Source organism: Anas platyrhynchos, chromosome 1 (assembly GCF_047663525.1).
Source record: "Anas platyrhynchos isolate ZD024472 breed Pekin duck chromosome 1, IASCAAS_PekinDuck_T2T, whole genome shotgun sequence".
In the NCBI taxonomy this organism is placed as follows: domain Eukaryota; kingdom Metazoa; phylum Chordata; class Aves; order Anseriformes; family Anatidae; genus Anas; species Anas platyrhynchos.
In genome coordinates this window covers 195,535,705-195,547,368 of record NC_092587.1, presented here as the reverse complement: position 1 = coordinate 195,547,368, position 11,664 = coordinate 195,535,705, and the positions used below count along the sequence as shown (strand labels likewise).

General features: G+C 47.2%; 1 protein-coding gene across 1 annotated transcript in view; it reads right to left on the bottom strand.

Annotated features, from left to right (window-relative positions):
• Positions 1 to 1,770: 1,770 nt before the first annotated feature.
• Positions 1,771 to 11,664, bottom strand: part of MAML2 (mastermind like transcriptional coactivator 2) — a 206,584-nt gene continuing 196,690 nt past the window's right edge. Inside the window, exon 5 of the mRNA XM_027467739.3 lies at positions 1,771 to 6,490. Within this exon, the coding sequence (XP_027323540.3) occupies positions 5,511 to 6,490 (980 nt within the window). The 3' untranslated portion in view covers positions 1,771 to 5,510. The remainder of the gene's footprint in view (positions 6,491 to 11,664) is intronic.

Here is an 11,664-nt window from a genome sequence, read left to right as displayed (position 1 = left end):
TGCCCCTACGCTCAGCATTTCACCCAAAAGCTGAGCAGTACCACAGGATTTTCCTAATGCTCACGGGCACGTAGAATAAAAGAGTTACTGTGTCCGCAGAACAAGGCAGACCAGTCAGCCAGAGGAAAAACATTGCAGGCAGCCCTCCAAAACACGCAGATAGTGCATGTTTGTTGTCTCAAGCCATGCAGAGGAATGCACGCCACGTCTGGGGAGCGAGGGCTGCAGTCGCACGCCAGCGGAGCTGCTCGGCCACGAGCCACGCAGCTCCCGGAGCCCCCGCCGGGCTCTGCCACTGCTGGACCTGGGGATGAGGAAGAAGCGAATCCAGCCTTGGAACTACGTGACAGTGATGAGAACATCAACACCCAGAGCTGGTATGGTTCCCGCTGTCGTGTAAATGGCCAGGCAGGGGAAATGTTCACTGCCGTCCCTGTCCCCCAGCCCCTCCACATGGCCATGTCTCCCCAGGCTCACAAAATACGTCTGGGGACATTCCCTAGCATTGAGACTACACAGCACAGGGTGTCTCGTGGCCCTGCTATCACAGCCTCTTATCTCTCAGAGGAGGGAGGCTGCATCCACAGGGGGAATGGTTCCTGCTGGTGGACGTGGGACCTGCTTGGGTCATTGCACCTTGGCACTGCTGGGGACCCTCAGAGGCTGGTTGCACAGATAACCGTGCTCCAGGGCTTGTGATGGCCCCCTGGCTGTTTTTTAGCTTAGTAATGTAGAAATAGCTTTTTCAGCCAAGCAGCAGCCCTGCCTGAGCAGCCCTGCTCCCCTACACCACCATCCCTGTCCTCATTCAGAGCAGGGCACAAGGGACAAGGTACAGGTGCTCTCCTCCCTGTGAGCATCCCCAGCGTGCTGGCAGGAACCAGCCTGCAACAAGCCATGTAAATAGGAGGCTGCTGCCCTCCGTCTGTCCTGCCACTGGTACTTTCTCCAGGGAGGCTTCATCCAAGCAGATGTGGCTCCAGGGTAGGTGTCTGAAGTAGTTGTCTGGCTGCCTTTACAGCTGGGGTAGACCAAGAGGCACCTTTAGGGCATGTCTCCCGACCCGTTTCAGGTTGCTCTTGGATGAGCAGGACCGTGCCCTATTTTCCACTCTGGGTGCAAGCCCAGGCTCCCTGCTCACTGTCTGCCACCTGCACTGGAGCTGTTGAAGCAAGGAGAGAGCCACAGGAGATGCGGGACAGGGCGCAGGGGAAATGCCAGCATCCCACCCCAGCAGCCTCCTGCCTCACCTTCAGCCGCTTGGACATGGAGCCCAGTTAGTGAGGAAAGCCTTTGGAGGGATGAGAAATCCCTTCCTTGGGGCTGTTTTGCAGTGTGTCTCAGGTGATGCACAAGCTAGGTTTCACATCCTCGGTAAACAGCTTGAAGAGAGCAACTAAAATGTTGGATCATGTCACACGTGAATGGTCTGGGTCGATAGATACTTGCAAGCTCGTTCCTACTGCAGGGTTTTCGGAGCATATATGCAAGACTGTGCTGCAAGACTACACCAACAGATACTCCAGGAGCAAAAACACCCATGTGTTGTTTGTTAACCCGTGCTGGTAAGGAAACCAGGGCTCCAGGCAGTAGAAAAAAATCCCAGCTCTCTTGCTAAGAGGCAGGGAGAACTCCCAGAAGCTGCCAGATGCACATTTTCCTCACCCCCTCCTAAAATAGCACTGTAATTTTAATTTACCCAGGCGAACGAGCAGTTGACTAAACAGACATTAATTTTAAAATTCACATTAAGAAAAGAGACACTTGGGATAATTTTGATTGATTTACTTGGCAGAGTTTTGATAGCTACTGAAAAACATACTATTCATGTTTAGGTGAAAAATAAATGGAGTCAAATAAGTGTCACTGCATAGTACTAGGAGGTATATACAGCCACATGTAAAAATGCATAAACACAAACATTTCTGTACAGCAACTTCTCTTTTCAGTCTGTATAGCGAACACTGGTTTATAATATGGGGAAAATATAAAGCAGACATACATGCAACAAGGACATGACATTACATAGGTCCCACCTGCCTCCCGAGAGTTACAACAACAACATCAACAATAATAATAATAAAAGCCTTTTTCAGGGAAAAAAATTTGAAACCTGGAATGTTTTCATGTTGAGGTTTCCAGAGAGCTTCAGATTTCAAATATATCTGAAGTTGATTTAAAGGCTTGATTCAAAGCCCCGTGAAGGCAATGGAAAGACTCCATTGGTTTCAGTGAGCTTGGGGTCAGGCCCAGCTATTTAACCATGATCCCATTCTGCCCTCCCCCAAAATCCAAAGTTGAAGTCTGCAGATAAAAATAAACAATCGTATCATACAAAACTTTGTATATAGAATACAAAAGGTAACCATTGACTTTTTGTATAAAATACAACTTTTGATAGTATATTTATTTCACATATGTATAAATATAACCCAAATAATATGATTTTATTATTCCTACCAAAATATTATTACTTTTTGTTTTTGTTTTCGTTTTTGTTTTTTTTACAAAAGTTTACAAAACAAATAATTCTTTATATTTACAACCCAATACTGCGAAGAGTGCCCGGTTGATGATGAAAAATAGACTATAAGGGTAGTGCACTTAGCCATTGCAAAGAAAGAGAAACAAGGACGCTAACTCTGTTCAGACACGGGTGTTCTGAAGAAATGATACCAGATTCAAGTTTTGGTTCCAAGTGTCTTTCAAAAGCTCACGTTTGAAATGTATCAGGCATCTTTATAGGACTGCAAATGGCCTCTACCTTGTTAAATTTAGTAAGACAGAATGACATTGTGACCCTGGGCATGGCCCTGACAGCCCAGTGCCTTCTCCACTGTAGGGTAAGGCCAACAGGACAAAGCTCAGCATTGAATCCAGCACTGGACGACAGCTTGAAGGCTTGGGACCTCGTCTGAACAATTTATTTTACATAATTTGAGGATCTGGAAAAAAATCTGGTCTTAGTAGAGAAACCAGTGGTGGTTTTCTCGATGGCATGTGAGAGTAGCTGACATTACCAGCCTACCGTGCTCAGTGCTCATGATGAGAATAAGTCAACCTCAGCCTTAGTAGCATCGCAGTTGTCTGTTCGTACAAGAAATTCAGCAGTCACAGCTCATGGGTGGTATGCCTGTGCACAAGGCAGATGAGCTGATCTTCCTTCCACGTTAAACTCCTGTAGCTATTATTTCAAGCCTAGTTTTGCTCAAATTTATAGAGAACTCATTTGTTAGACTGCATCTGTATCATCCCAAACTGAGGTGGGTCACCAGTGGCCTGAGCTGAAAAGCTGCTTAAAGACTTGGAAAAATTTGTACTGGCGTATCAAAGGGGCTGCACATGCCCCAGTGAAAACTGGGGAGAAAAGGCAGCTTTCTGGGCAGCTGAGCCATTGTGCAATGCAGGGTTGTGCAACCATCACTAGCTGGGGCAGAAGGGACTCTTCAGCATGGTTTCTCATCCTTCTTGTGAACAATGTGTCTGGGAATGAGCAGCATCGTGGACCAGCCCACCTCAACTGGTAAGTCTAACTAAATGCCCATGTTACACCTTTCCCAGAGGTGCTGGTACTTGTGCGTGTGACTGTGCTTCTTGAAGCATCACAAAAAAATTGTGCCCACGTGAAATGGCAAAGCGAAACGACTCGAAAAGCCTTATTAAAACCTCTCTTGAGAACTAGGTCAGTTAAGTGCAGAGGCTACTGTCAGATAGCCTTCTCATCCCTCTGCCACTAACAAGGACGAATAAAGCACTTGCATGGGGCAGAGCGGTGCCTCTTGGCGCTGCGGCATGTGAACGTAGGCATTGTCTTCCTTTGCCACATCTAGTTTTAGCTAATCCAGAGGAGGCTGTGAAACACGTCTCACCACATCATTTTAAAGAACTGCATTTTCATTTGGATTGCAAGATTTGTTCCCATCTACAAATTCTCCTGTCAGACTCACGGTGGAGCTGTATTATAGTGACATAGGACCTCCTTCTGATGTCCTTGCTAACAAGCCTGTAGAAGAAAATCTAACACAGTCAGGAATATTGTCTAGCAGTGAGGCCAAGTGGTGTGGAACAACCCATATCCTTACTACTCTGCTCTGTTAGCTTCCAAGGCAAAGTGGCTGCAAACTCTCCATGGCCCAGGTTAACTCCCTAGTGACACATAGAAATCGCTCAAGGCAACGCTAGCTGGGCCATCCCAAAACCCAGAACAGATGACTGACAGAAATATATCACCCAAACAGTTTCATTTACAAGCATGGACGAGGCTGAGTGGATACCACAAGTAACCCCGGTGGTTACAGCTGATGTGTCACACGTGTGTGAGGGGTGTCACACGCATGCTGTGCTCAAGGAGACTGTGGTGACCTGGGCCACTGGTGGACCTCTTTCAACTCCCCCCATATGGAAAAGAAGAGCTACGGAAAGTGGGATGGAGCCAAAATGCTGTGCAATCAAAATGTGAGCCTCTCCCCAGACAGCAGGACTGGCATTTCTGCAGGGATGAGCCTTTTTTATAGAAGAGGACTGGGCTGAGCTACCTGACACATGCCATGGGTTAAGATGAAAATGAGGATAGCTGCTGTGGCTTAGCAGTGTGTATTTGCCCTCCTCTAAGCTGGACCGGGAAAGTAGCCTCTGAGGGTCAAATCACAAGCACCTTTCTCGTTTAATTTGTCCATTAAGTCACTAGTATTCCTGGGGTAGGGCAAGGTGGCAAAGCAAGGCTTCTGAGCTTTGGCATCGTTCTTCTCATTTTTCCCTCAATGCCCCGTGTGGTTGTGCTGCTGACAGGAGGGCAGCCTCCTCTGGTACTGGCTGCAAGTGCTGGAGAAAGGCAGACAACAAAAACTAGAGCACACCGAGTTACGCACTGATGTCTGTCACACGATCGGCTTCCTTCTCTTCTTGGACAGGACCACTTACCCTTTCGTGTGGTACAAAACACAGAGGGTTTAAAACAAAATAATTGGAAACACAAATGTGGGTTTGTACTACGTAGAAGTAAACAGTTTTTTGCAACGCAATGAGATTTACACGGGGCCTGATCCTGTCACGGCTGAGGAGTCCCAGGGCAGTTAAGGGCTGTGAAGACAGTGACTGAAGAGCTCTGGACCACTTGGGCTGTTACTTGCACCCACAGAAATGATGTCTCACAGCCCATACCACTGTCTGGGGCTTACGCTTGTGGGAAGCTAAACACATTTTGCCACACAGCACCCACAAGATGAGCTGATGTGTTTGCCATGCACTGGGCACCAGCACGGGGAACAGACCCTTCACGTGTTCTCACTCCTTTGTGGCAGGCGTGAATATCACTTACATTATCGTTTGATCGGGGGAGACATCAGTGTGGTTTCTTGAGCAACTCTTCAACCAGGGCAATCGCCCTATGTGGTATTTTAAAGGACAGCCCAGTTACTGGAGTGTAAATTAATAAAGCAGATTGTTGGCATCTAAAGAAAAAGCTAATGTCCTTACTGCTTCTTCATCGGTTTCACCCTCGGTACTGTCACTTACGAGTGGTTCCCCAAAATTTCATCAAGGTTGATTTCTTTCATCCAGTCATCGTTACCAGGTTCCGTTTTCAGTAAAGAATCTATAAAGTCTGAGTCACTGTTGAGCGCAGGCCCTATACTGTCACCCTGCTGGTTCAGAAAGTCAAACGCTAGGTCATTACCGTGGTCACCTCCTTGGTAAGCCCGAGAGTTTTGGTTGGTAGACGTGAAACTGGTAGACGGCAGAGATGACGGCGGTGTCATGCTTGTTCCTGGCTGATTCAGGGTAGGCACAGTCTGTCCTCTGAGCTGGTTAGGTCTTATGCTTAGGCCTCGTAGTGAACCAGCTGATTGTCCATTTAGAGTCTGGTGCATTTGGTTTAGGGGAGGCCTCATTTGGACTCCCGCTGTTAACTGATTAGGAGGTGCCAAAGCACGCTGAGGAAAATGGGGGTTGCCCATGTTGCGTTGCAAAGACTGGTTGGGGTACGGAGTGCCCGTGGGGAAACGGACCCCCGCGGGTTTCATCGTGTCCTGCTGCTTCACAGCAGCTTCTTGCGGGGCCCAGTTCTGAGCAGTGGCGGTAGCGGTGATCATCACGTTGGCCGGTCTCTGCACGGGGATACCCGTGGCTCCGTGGTTCAAACTGGGTCTCGCTTGCTGCGAGTTGACCACCGACCCAGTCCCAAAAGTAGCTACGTTGTTCCCCTGCGTCATGGTTTGCTGTCGAGACATCAGGGGGTTGTTCTGACTGGGCAGGACTTGATTTTGGTTTCTGTGTGGCTGCATTTGGTTCATTCCTGAAGTCACATTGTATGCGCTCGGTTGGTTGCAGGGAAGGTTCCCGTAGCAGCCCATACTCCGAGCGGCAGGGACAGAAGGCATCCGGGTCCCAGCAGGGGTGGACATGAGGCTGGAGTTCTGGGGCATGATGCTATGTGTTGAAATTGGGTTTGATAAGGACATGCTGGAGCTCATGCTCACAGCTGGTGAGCCACCTGGAAAGAAGAAAACAAAAGTGTTAAAACAAACAGTGCATTGATGCATGGTGTCATTCCCCATGGTCTGTTCCCCATTTAACCCTACAGGTTAAAAATTCAGAATGTCTTGAACAAGATACCTTGCTCTGAAGTATTTTCTGCACATAAACATCATATTTTGTGCATCAGCAAGCTGGAACTATGAGTCAGCAGTACCACTTATCTATGCTTTGTGGCCAGTGCTGCCCAGTGGAGGATCTTCCTCTACCAGCAAAACACAAGAAGAGAGGTTTCCTTTCTCTACAGCTACCAAACCGCAACACAAGCTCACTTCTGTGGCAAATGTGCAGCTATGTAGTGTCTATTTTAAGGCTGCAGTAAGTCATTTGTGCAATCTTGGCAGATTGCTTATGCACTTCAAGGGTCTGAATTAATCCCAGGCCTCACGGTCTGGTTGAAGAAGACCAAACATTTTCTAGATGTAGATGTAGATGTAGATCTAGATGTCACTTTGGAGAATCCCCCTCTCCACACGACCACCTGCTTCACAGCTTAAATTCCTTTAGAATCACAGAATCATTAAGGTTGGAAGAGACCTTCAAGATCATCTGGTCCAACCATCCTCCTACCACCAATGTCACCCACCAAACCATGTCCCCAAGCACCACGTCCAACCTTTCCTTGAACACCCCCAGGGACGGTGACTCCACCACCTCCCTGGGCAACCCGTCCCAATGCCTGACTGCTCTTTCTGAGAAGAAATGTCTCCTCATTTCCAACCTGAACCTCCCCTGGTGCAACTTGGAGGCCATTCCCTCTAGTCCTATCACTGGTTACCTATGAGAAGAGGCCGACCCCCAGCTCCCCACAGCTTCCTTTCAGGTACCTGCAGAGAGCAATGAGGTCTGCCCTGAGCCTCCTCTTCCCCAGACCAAACACCCCCAGTTCCCTCAGCTCCTCACAGGACTTGTGCTCCAGGCCCTTCACCAGCTTCGTAGCCCTGCTCTGGACACGCTCCAGGGCCTCGATGTCCTTCTTGTAGTGAGGGGCTCAAAACTGAGCACAGTACTCAAGGTGTGGCCTCAACAGAGCAGGATACAGGGGGACGATCACATCCTTGTCCTGCTGGCTACACTATTCCTAGTACAAGCCAGGATGCCGCTGGCCCTCTTGACCACAAAATCCTACAAGAAATGCTGCTAGAAGTCAAATTCAAGGCAAACAAAAGGAGATAATTCTTCACACAACATGTGGGTCATCTGAGGAATTCTTTGCTACGTGGTTCTGTATGAGCTAAATGCTGAGCTGGTTCCCAAAGTGTGGGAAAAGCTGACAAATGGGGCTTGCCACCAAGTTGTCTTCACATTTCAGTAATTCCATGAGCCTCTTCCAGAGGAGGGACGGAGGAGGTTTAAGTACATACAGAGCTGGAGCTTTGCTATTTTCTATACAGCAGATAGTTGCAATTTTGTGGGACACTGCCTTAGTTCTCCTTATACCACAAACCCAGGCTGAATTTGACTAACTTCAACTTCATCATCCAATCTAATTACCTATTAGTCTGTTTGATTATTTTTATCACTCAGCCCATCACCAAACCCTTCTTACTGTGCAGGTGCTTAAAGACTGTGGCTGTCTGCAGCATTCTCCAGATACATCAGTCTCAATGTGTGTCATGTTTCTCAGTCCTTCACTCATTCTTAGCTCTTTTCAGAACTTGCCAGTTTTCAGCATTTGATTTCAAGGCTGTACATCACAGCTACCCACAGTATTTAATGGCTCTTGCACAACTCCAACATGGATGTAAAGTAAGCTCATTTTTTCTTGTTCAGCATGACCTCAGACTGCCCTTTTGGCTGTAATCACACAGCCTGTTTGCAGTGATATTTGGAGACCTACCAGCCATTTCCTTATGTGCCATGTTAATTTTGTATCATTCTGTTTGTTTTTGTTTTTGTTTTTGTTTTTTAATCAAAATACACAGTACCAAGTCAGATGCTTAAAGCACACTACCCAAACAACTATTACCTTCATCATTCAAAGTTTTGCCTTCATTAAAAAACAACAACAACAACAAAAAAAAACATGCTACTTTGAAAAGATGTCTTTTACATAAATCCACAAGGCCTGACATCAATTATATTCCCTTCCTAAATCCTTTATTATATGGGCTATATTAGCTCCCAAGTATTTTTGCTGAGCTCTGCATTAGGTCATTACAGTATCAATTACCTACTTACTCTTTTATTTTTTGTTGTGGCTTTAGCTTTCTTCGTTGGAGTTTCAAGACTAAATAGAAAGTGACATTAAGAATTTGGAGAACCTCTCAGCCAGCTCTTTCAAAACTCTTGAACACAAATCATGTACATGCATATTTAAAAAGTCTATGTTTAGTAACAGCTGTTTAATATACTGTTCCTGTTGAAATTTCACCATAATGATGTTCAGTTCCCTCAGACTGGAACTGAAGAAAAAATTATCATATATTTCTGCCGTTTTTGCATTATTTTTATATGTATGCTATTTCTGTTTAGTAATAGAAGCAAAAGGTTCCTTGTTTCCTTAACTACTTGAAAATAATTTGCTCCCAATTCAATATTAACACTGAGTGTGACTTCACAACCACAGTTACTTAATCCAAGTCAATATAAACATAGGTACCTAAACTGAGAAGCTCACCTTAGGCAGGCTCACCTCAAGGCAGGCTCAGAAGGTGGCTCCAGGCAGGAGCTACTTATTTATAAATAACCTACTGAGATTGTCCCTGCTGATCTAAAATCCAAATACAACCCCAGAGCTGCTCAGCCCCTGGGACAGGATTTGCCCTGAGGAACCCACCATCGGATTCTCCCCTGGGTCCTAGGCTGCTGCTGGGGAGCCACCTGATGACTGAACTGAGCTCTGGAAATGGAGAAAATCAGTGCTAAGCAGCTAACCTCACAATTAGCCTCATCTTTGGCTTTGTTGGTTGGTTGTACATTGCTCTGTTTCTTTGAAATGCTGTCACACTTCTTTGTAGGGGTGATAGGGATCGGTGCCCTCATCCTTTGCTGCCTCAGGCTGGTAGTGAGGTGGAGGAGTGGCACAGAAAACAGTGGTGTTCCCAAAGATCTGGAACAGTGTCTGGGGAGATCCAGTCCTCTCCCTGCAGCTGAACTGAAACAGCTGCAACACGTCTGAGGGGTCACTTCACTTGCCGCTGGGATGAAGCCCTCTCGGGGTGCCCCTCCCAGCCATGGGGCAGCCCCAGGAGCCGGCATCGCACTCCTGGTGCAAATGCCACGCACTTTAAAGGGCACGAGTGGCTGGGACACGGGTTGTACATGTTGTGCAAAAGATGAAGTTTCCTCTTTCTTTGTATTCCTATTTTTATCCTTTTTATTTTTAACACAAATACTTTCCGTCCTGATTTCTTCCAGATGGGAAGACGTTTCTTCCCCAGCAGTGCTGTGTACAGCAGCTGGACACCCCGGGCTGTGGCGATTCTGCAAAACTCCTTCACTGTCCGATCCACCTGCTAGCATCACGGGGGGTTATTGCTGTCACCCGGCACTACAGGGAAAAGCACAGAGGACTAAAATGCTTAACCATGTGTCTCCAGGCCCCTCCGGTATTTTAGTTAACTTTGTTTTTCTTCTTCCCCGACCTGAGCAAAGCTATTCCCAGAAAAAGGGAACAGATTCCCTGCTGTTCCTCCCTTATGCAAGAGTTTCCTAATCACTCTGTCTGGTAGCTCTGCTGCGAGCTCCCAGCACAGCCCTTTCTCCCAGGCTCGCCCAAAAAGCTGCTCTCCTGCCTGGGCATACTCAGTGGGGAGTTGAGATTTGAATGGGCAAGAGCTGCCAATCCCACATGTCACAAACCCAGGAGATGCGACTCCAAATACCATGAGGCTGGCAAAGAGTCCATCAGATTTAGAAGAAGGAAAGCAACATAACAATGGAGATCTACTTATGTTGGAGCCTTTAACAGATGTGGCTGCAGTTATTTCCATTTTCTCTCTGTATTGTTTTTTAAGCAAGAGCCAAGAATCTCAGTTAATCATCTGATTCCAGGAATGAGCTTTTAAACAACACGTCAAATCACAGGATTCCCCAGAAAACTGCCAGTGTTGTCAAGGCATTTGGTTTAATAGCACTGGAGGTATGAAGCCAGCAAACGGGGCTCGCTATCCCCTGTGGCATTGTCCTCACCGTGGGTTGTTACCCTGGCATCAGTGATGCTTGTGCAAGTTTACTGAGATGGGAAACACCCAGACCTGTCAGAAAGCAACTCTTTCCAGACTGCAGCAAGCTTGTCACTGCTGGGATGTGCAGACAGCAGGCACTGAATGTGGCCTGAGCAGCCCAGCCCTTCCACATATACATGGGCTGTTGGTGCTGTGGCCTGCAGCTTGGGCGGGGGTGGCATGGGAGCCAGCTGCACTTGGGAACCCACTGAAAACAAAACAAGGTGAAAACGTTCTGCTACAAAGGACAGGTAGGAAGGAATTGCTCAGATCCCTGCAGAATTTGCACAGCCAACAGTTACAGAAAAACAAACAAACCAAAACCTCTTTTTTCCCCTCAGTGTGTTGTATACAAATAACACTAGAAGGCAAAGGATCCCTTTATATTTAAATGCACAGACACTTTGCAGGATAAAGAACATCCTCTGATCCCATCTGCTGCATTCCCAAGACCTGCTCTCTTTTTCCAGAATTTTTTCCTTACTCTTCCTTTGCACTCTGAGCAGCCTGTAGCTAACCAGCAAGGTGAGCAGCATGAAAAGCCAAGCAGGCAGTCCTGTGCTCCCAATGTAGGCTCTCCAAGGAGCTGAGGAGGTGAAACTAAAGCCCTGTCCTGAGTTGCTAGGAGTTTTCTGCCCTGGGCAGTTGTGGCTGAAAGCAGGGGCTTTCACCCTACTGGTTGACTGGCCTGTTGAAATGCTGCTTGTAGAGCAGCACTGAGGCCACACCATGGCATATTAAAAAAATGAATCAAAAGTTCAGATGGTCACTGGTTGCCTGTGGTGGTGACACAGGAAATACTGAAACATCAATATAAGGGTCCTCGTGCTGTATGTGATCTACTATTTGAAGGGAGGCACGTTCCTCATCTTACTCTGAAGCAAGATGTACCATGCACATGAAACATCTGGGTGGAGCGAGGCTGCACATTCACAAAGACACCTCTATATCAAGTGTCTGGGTG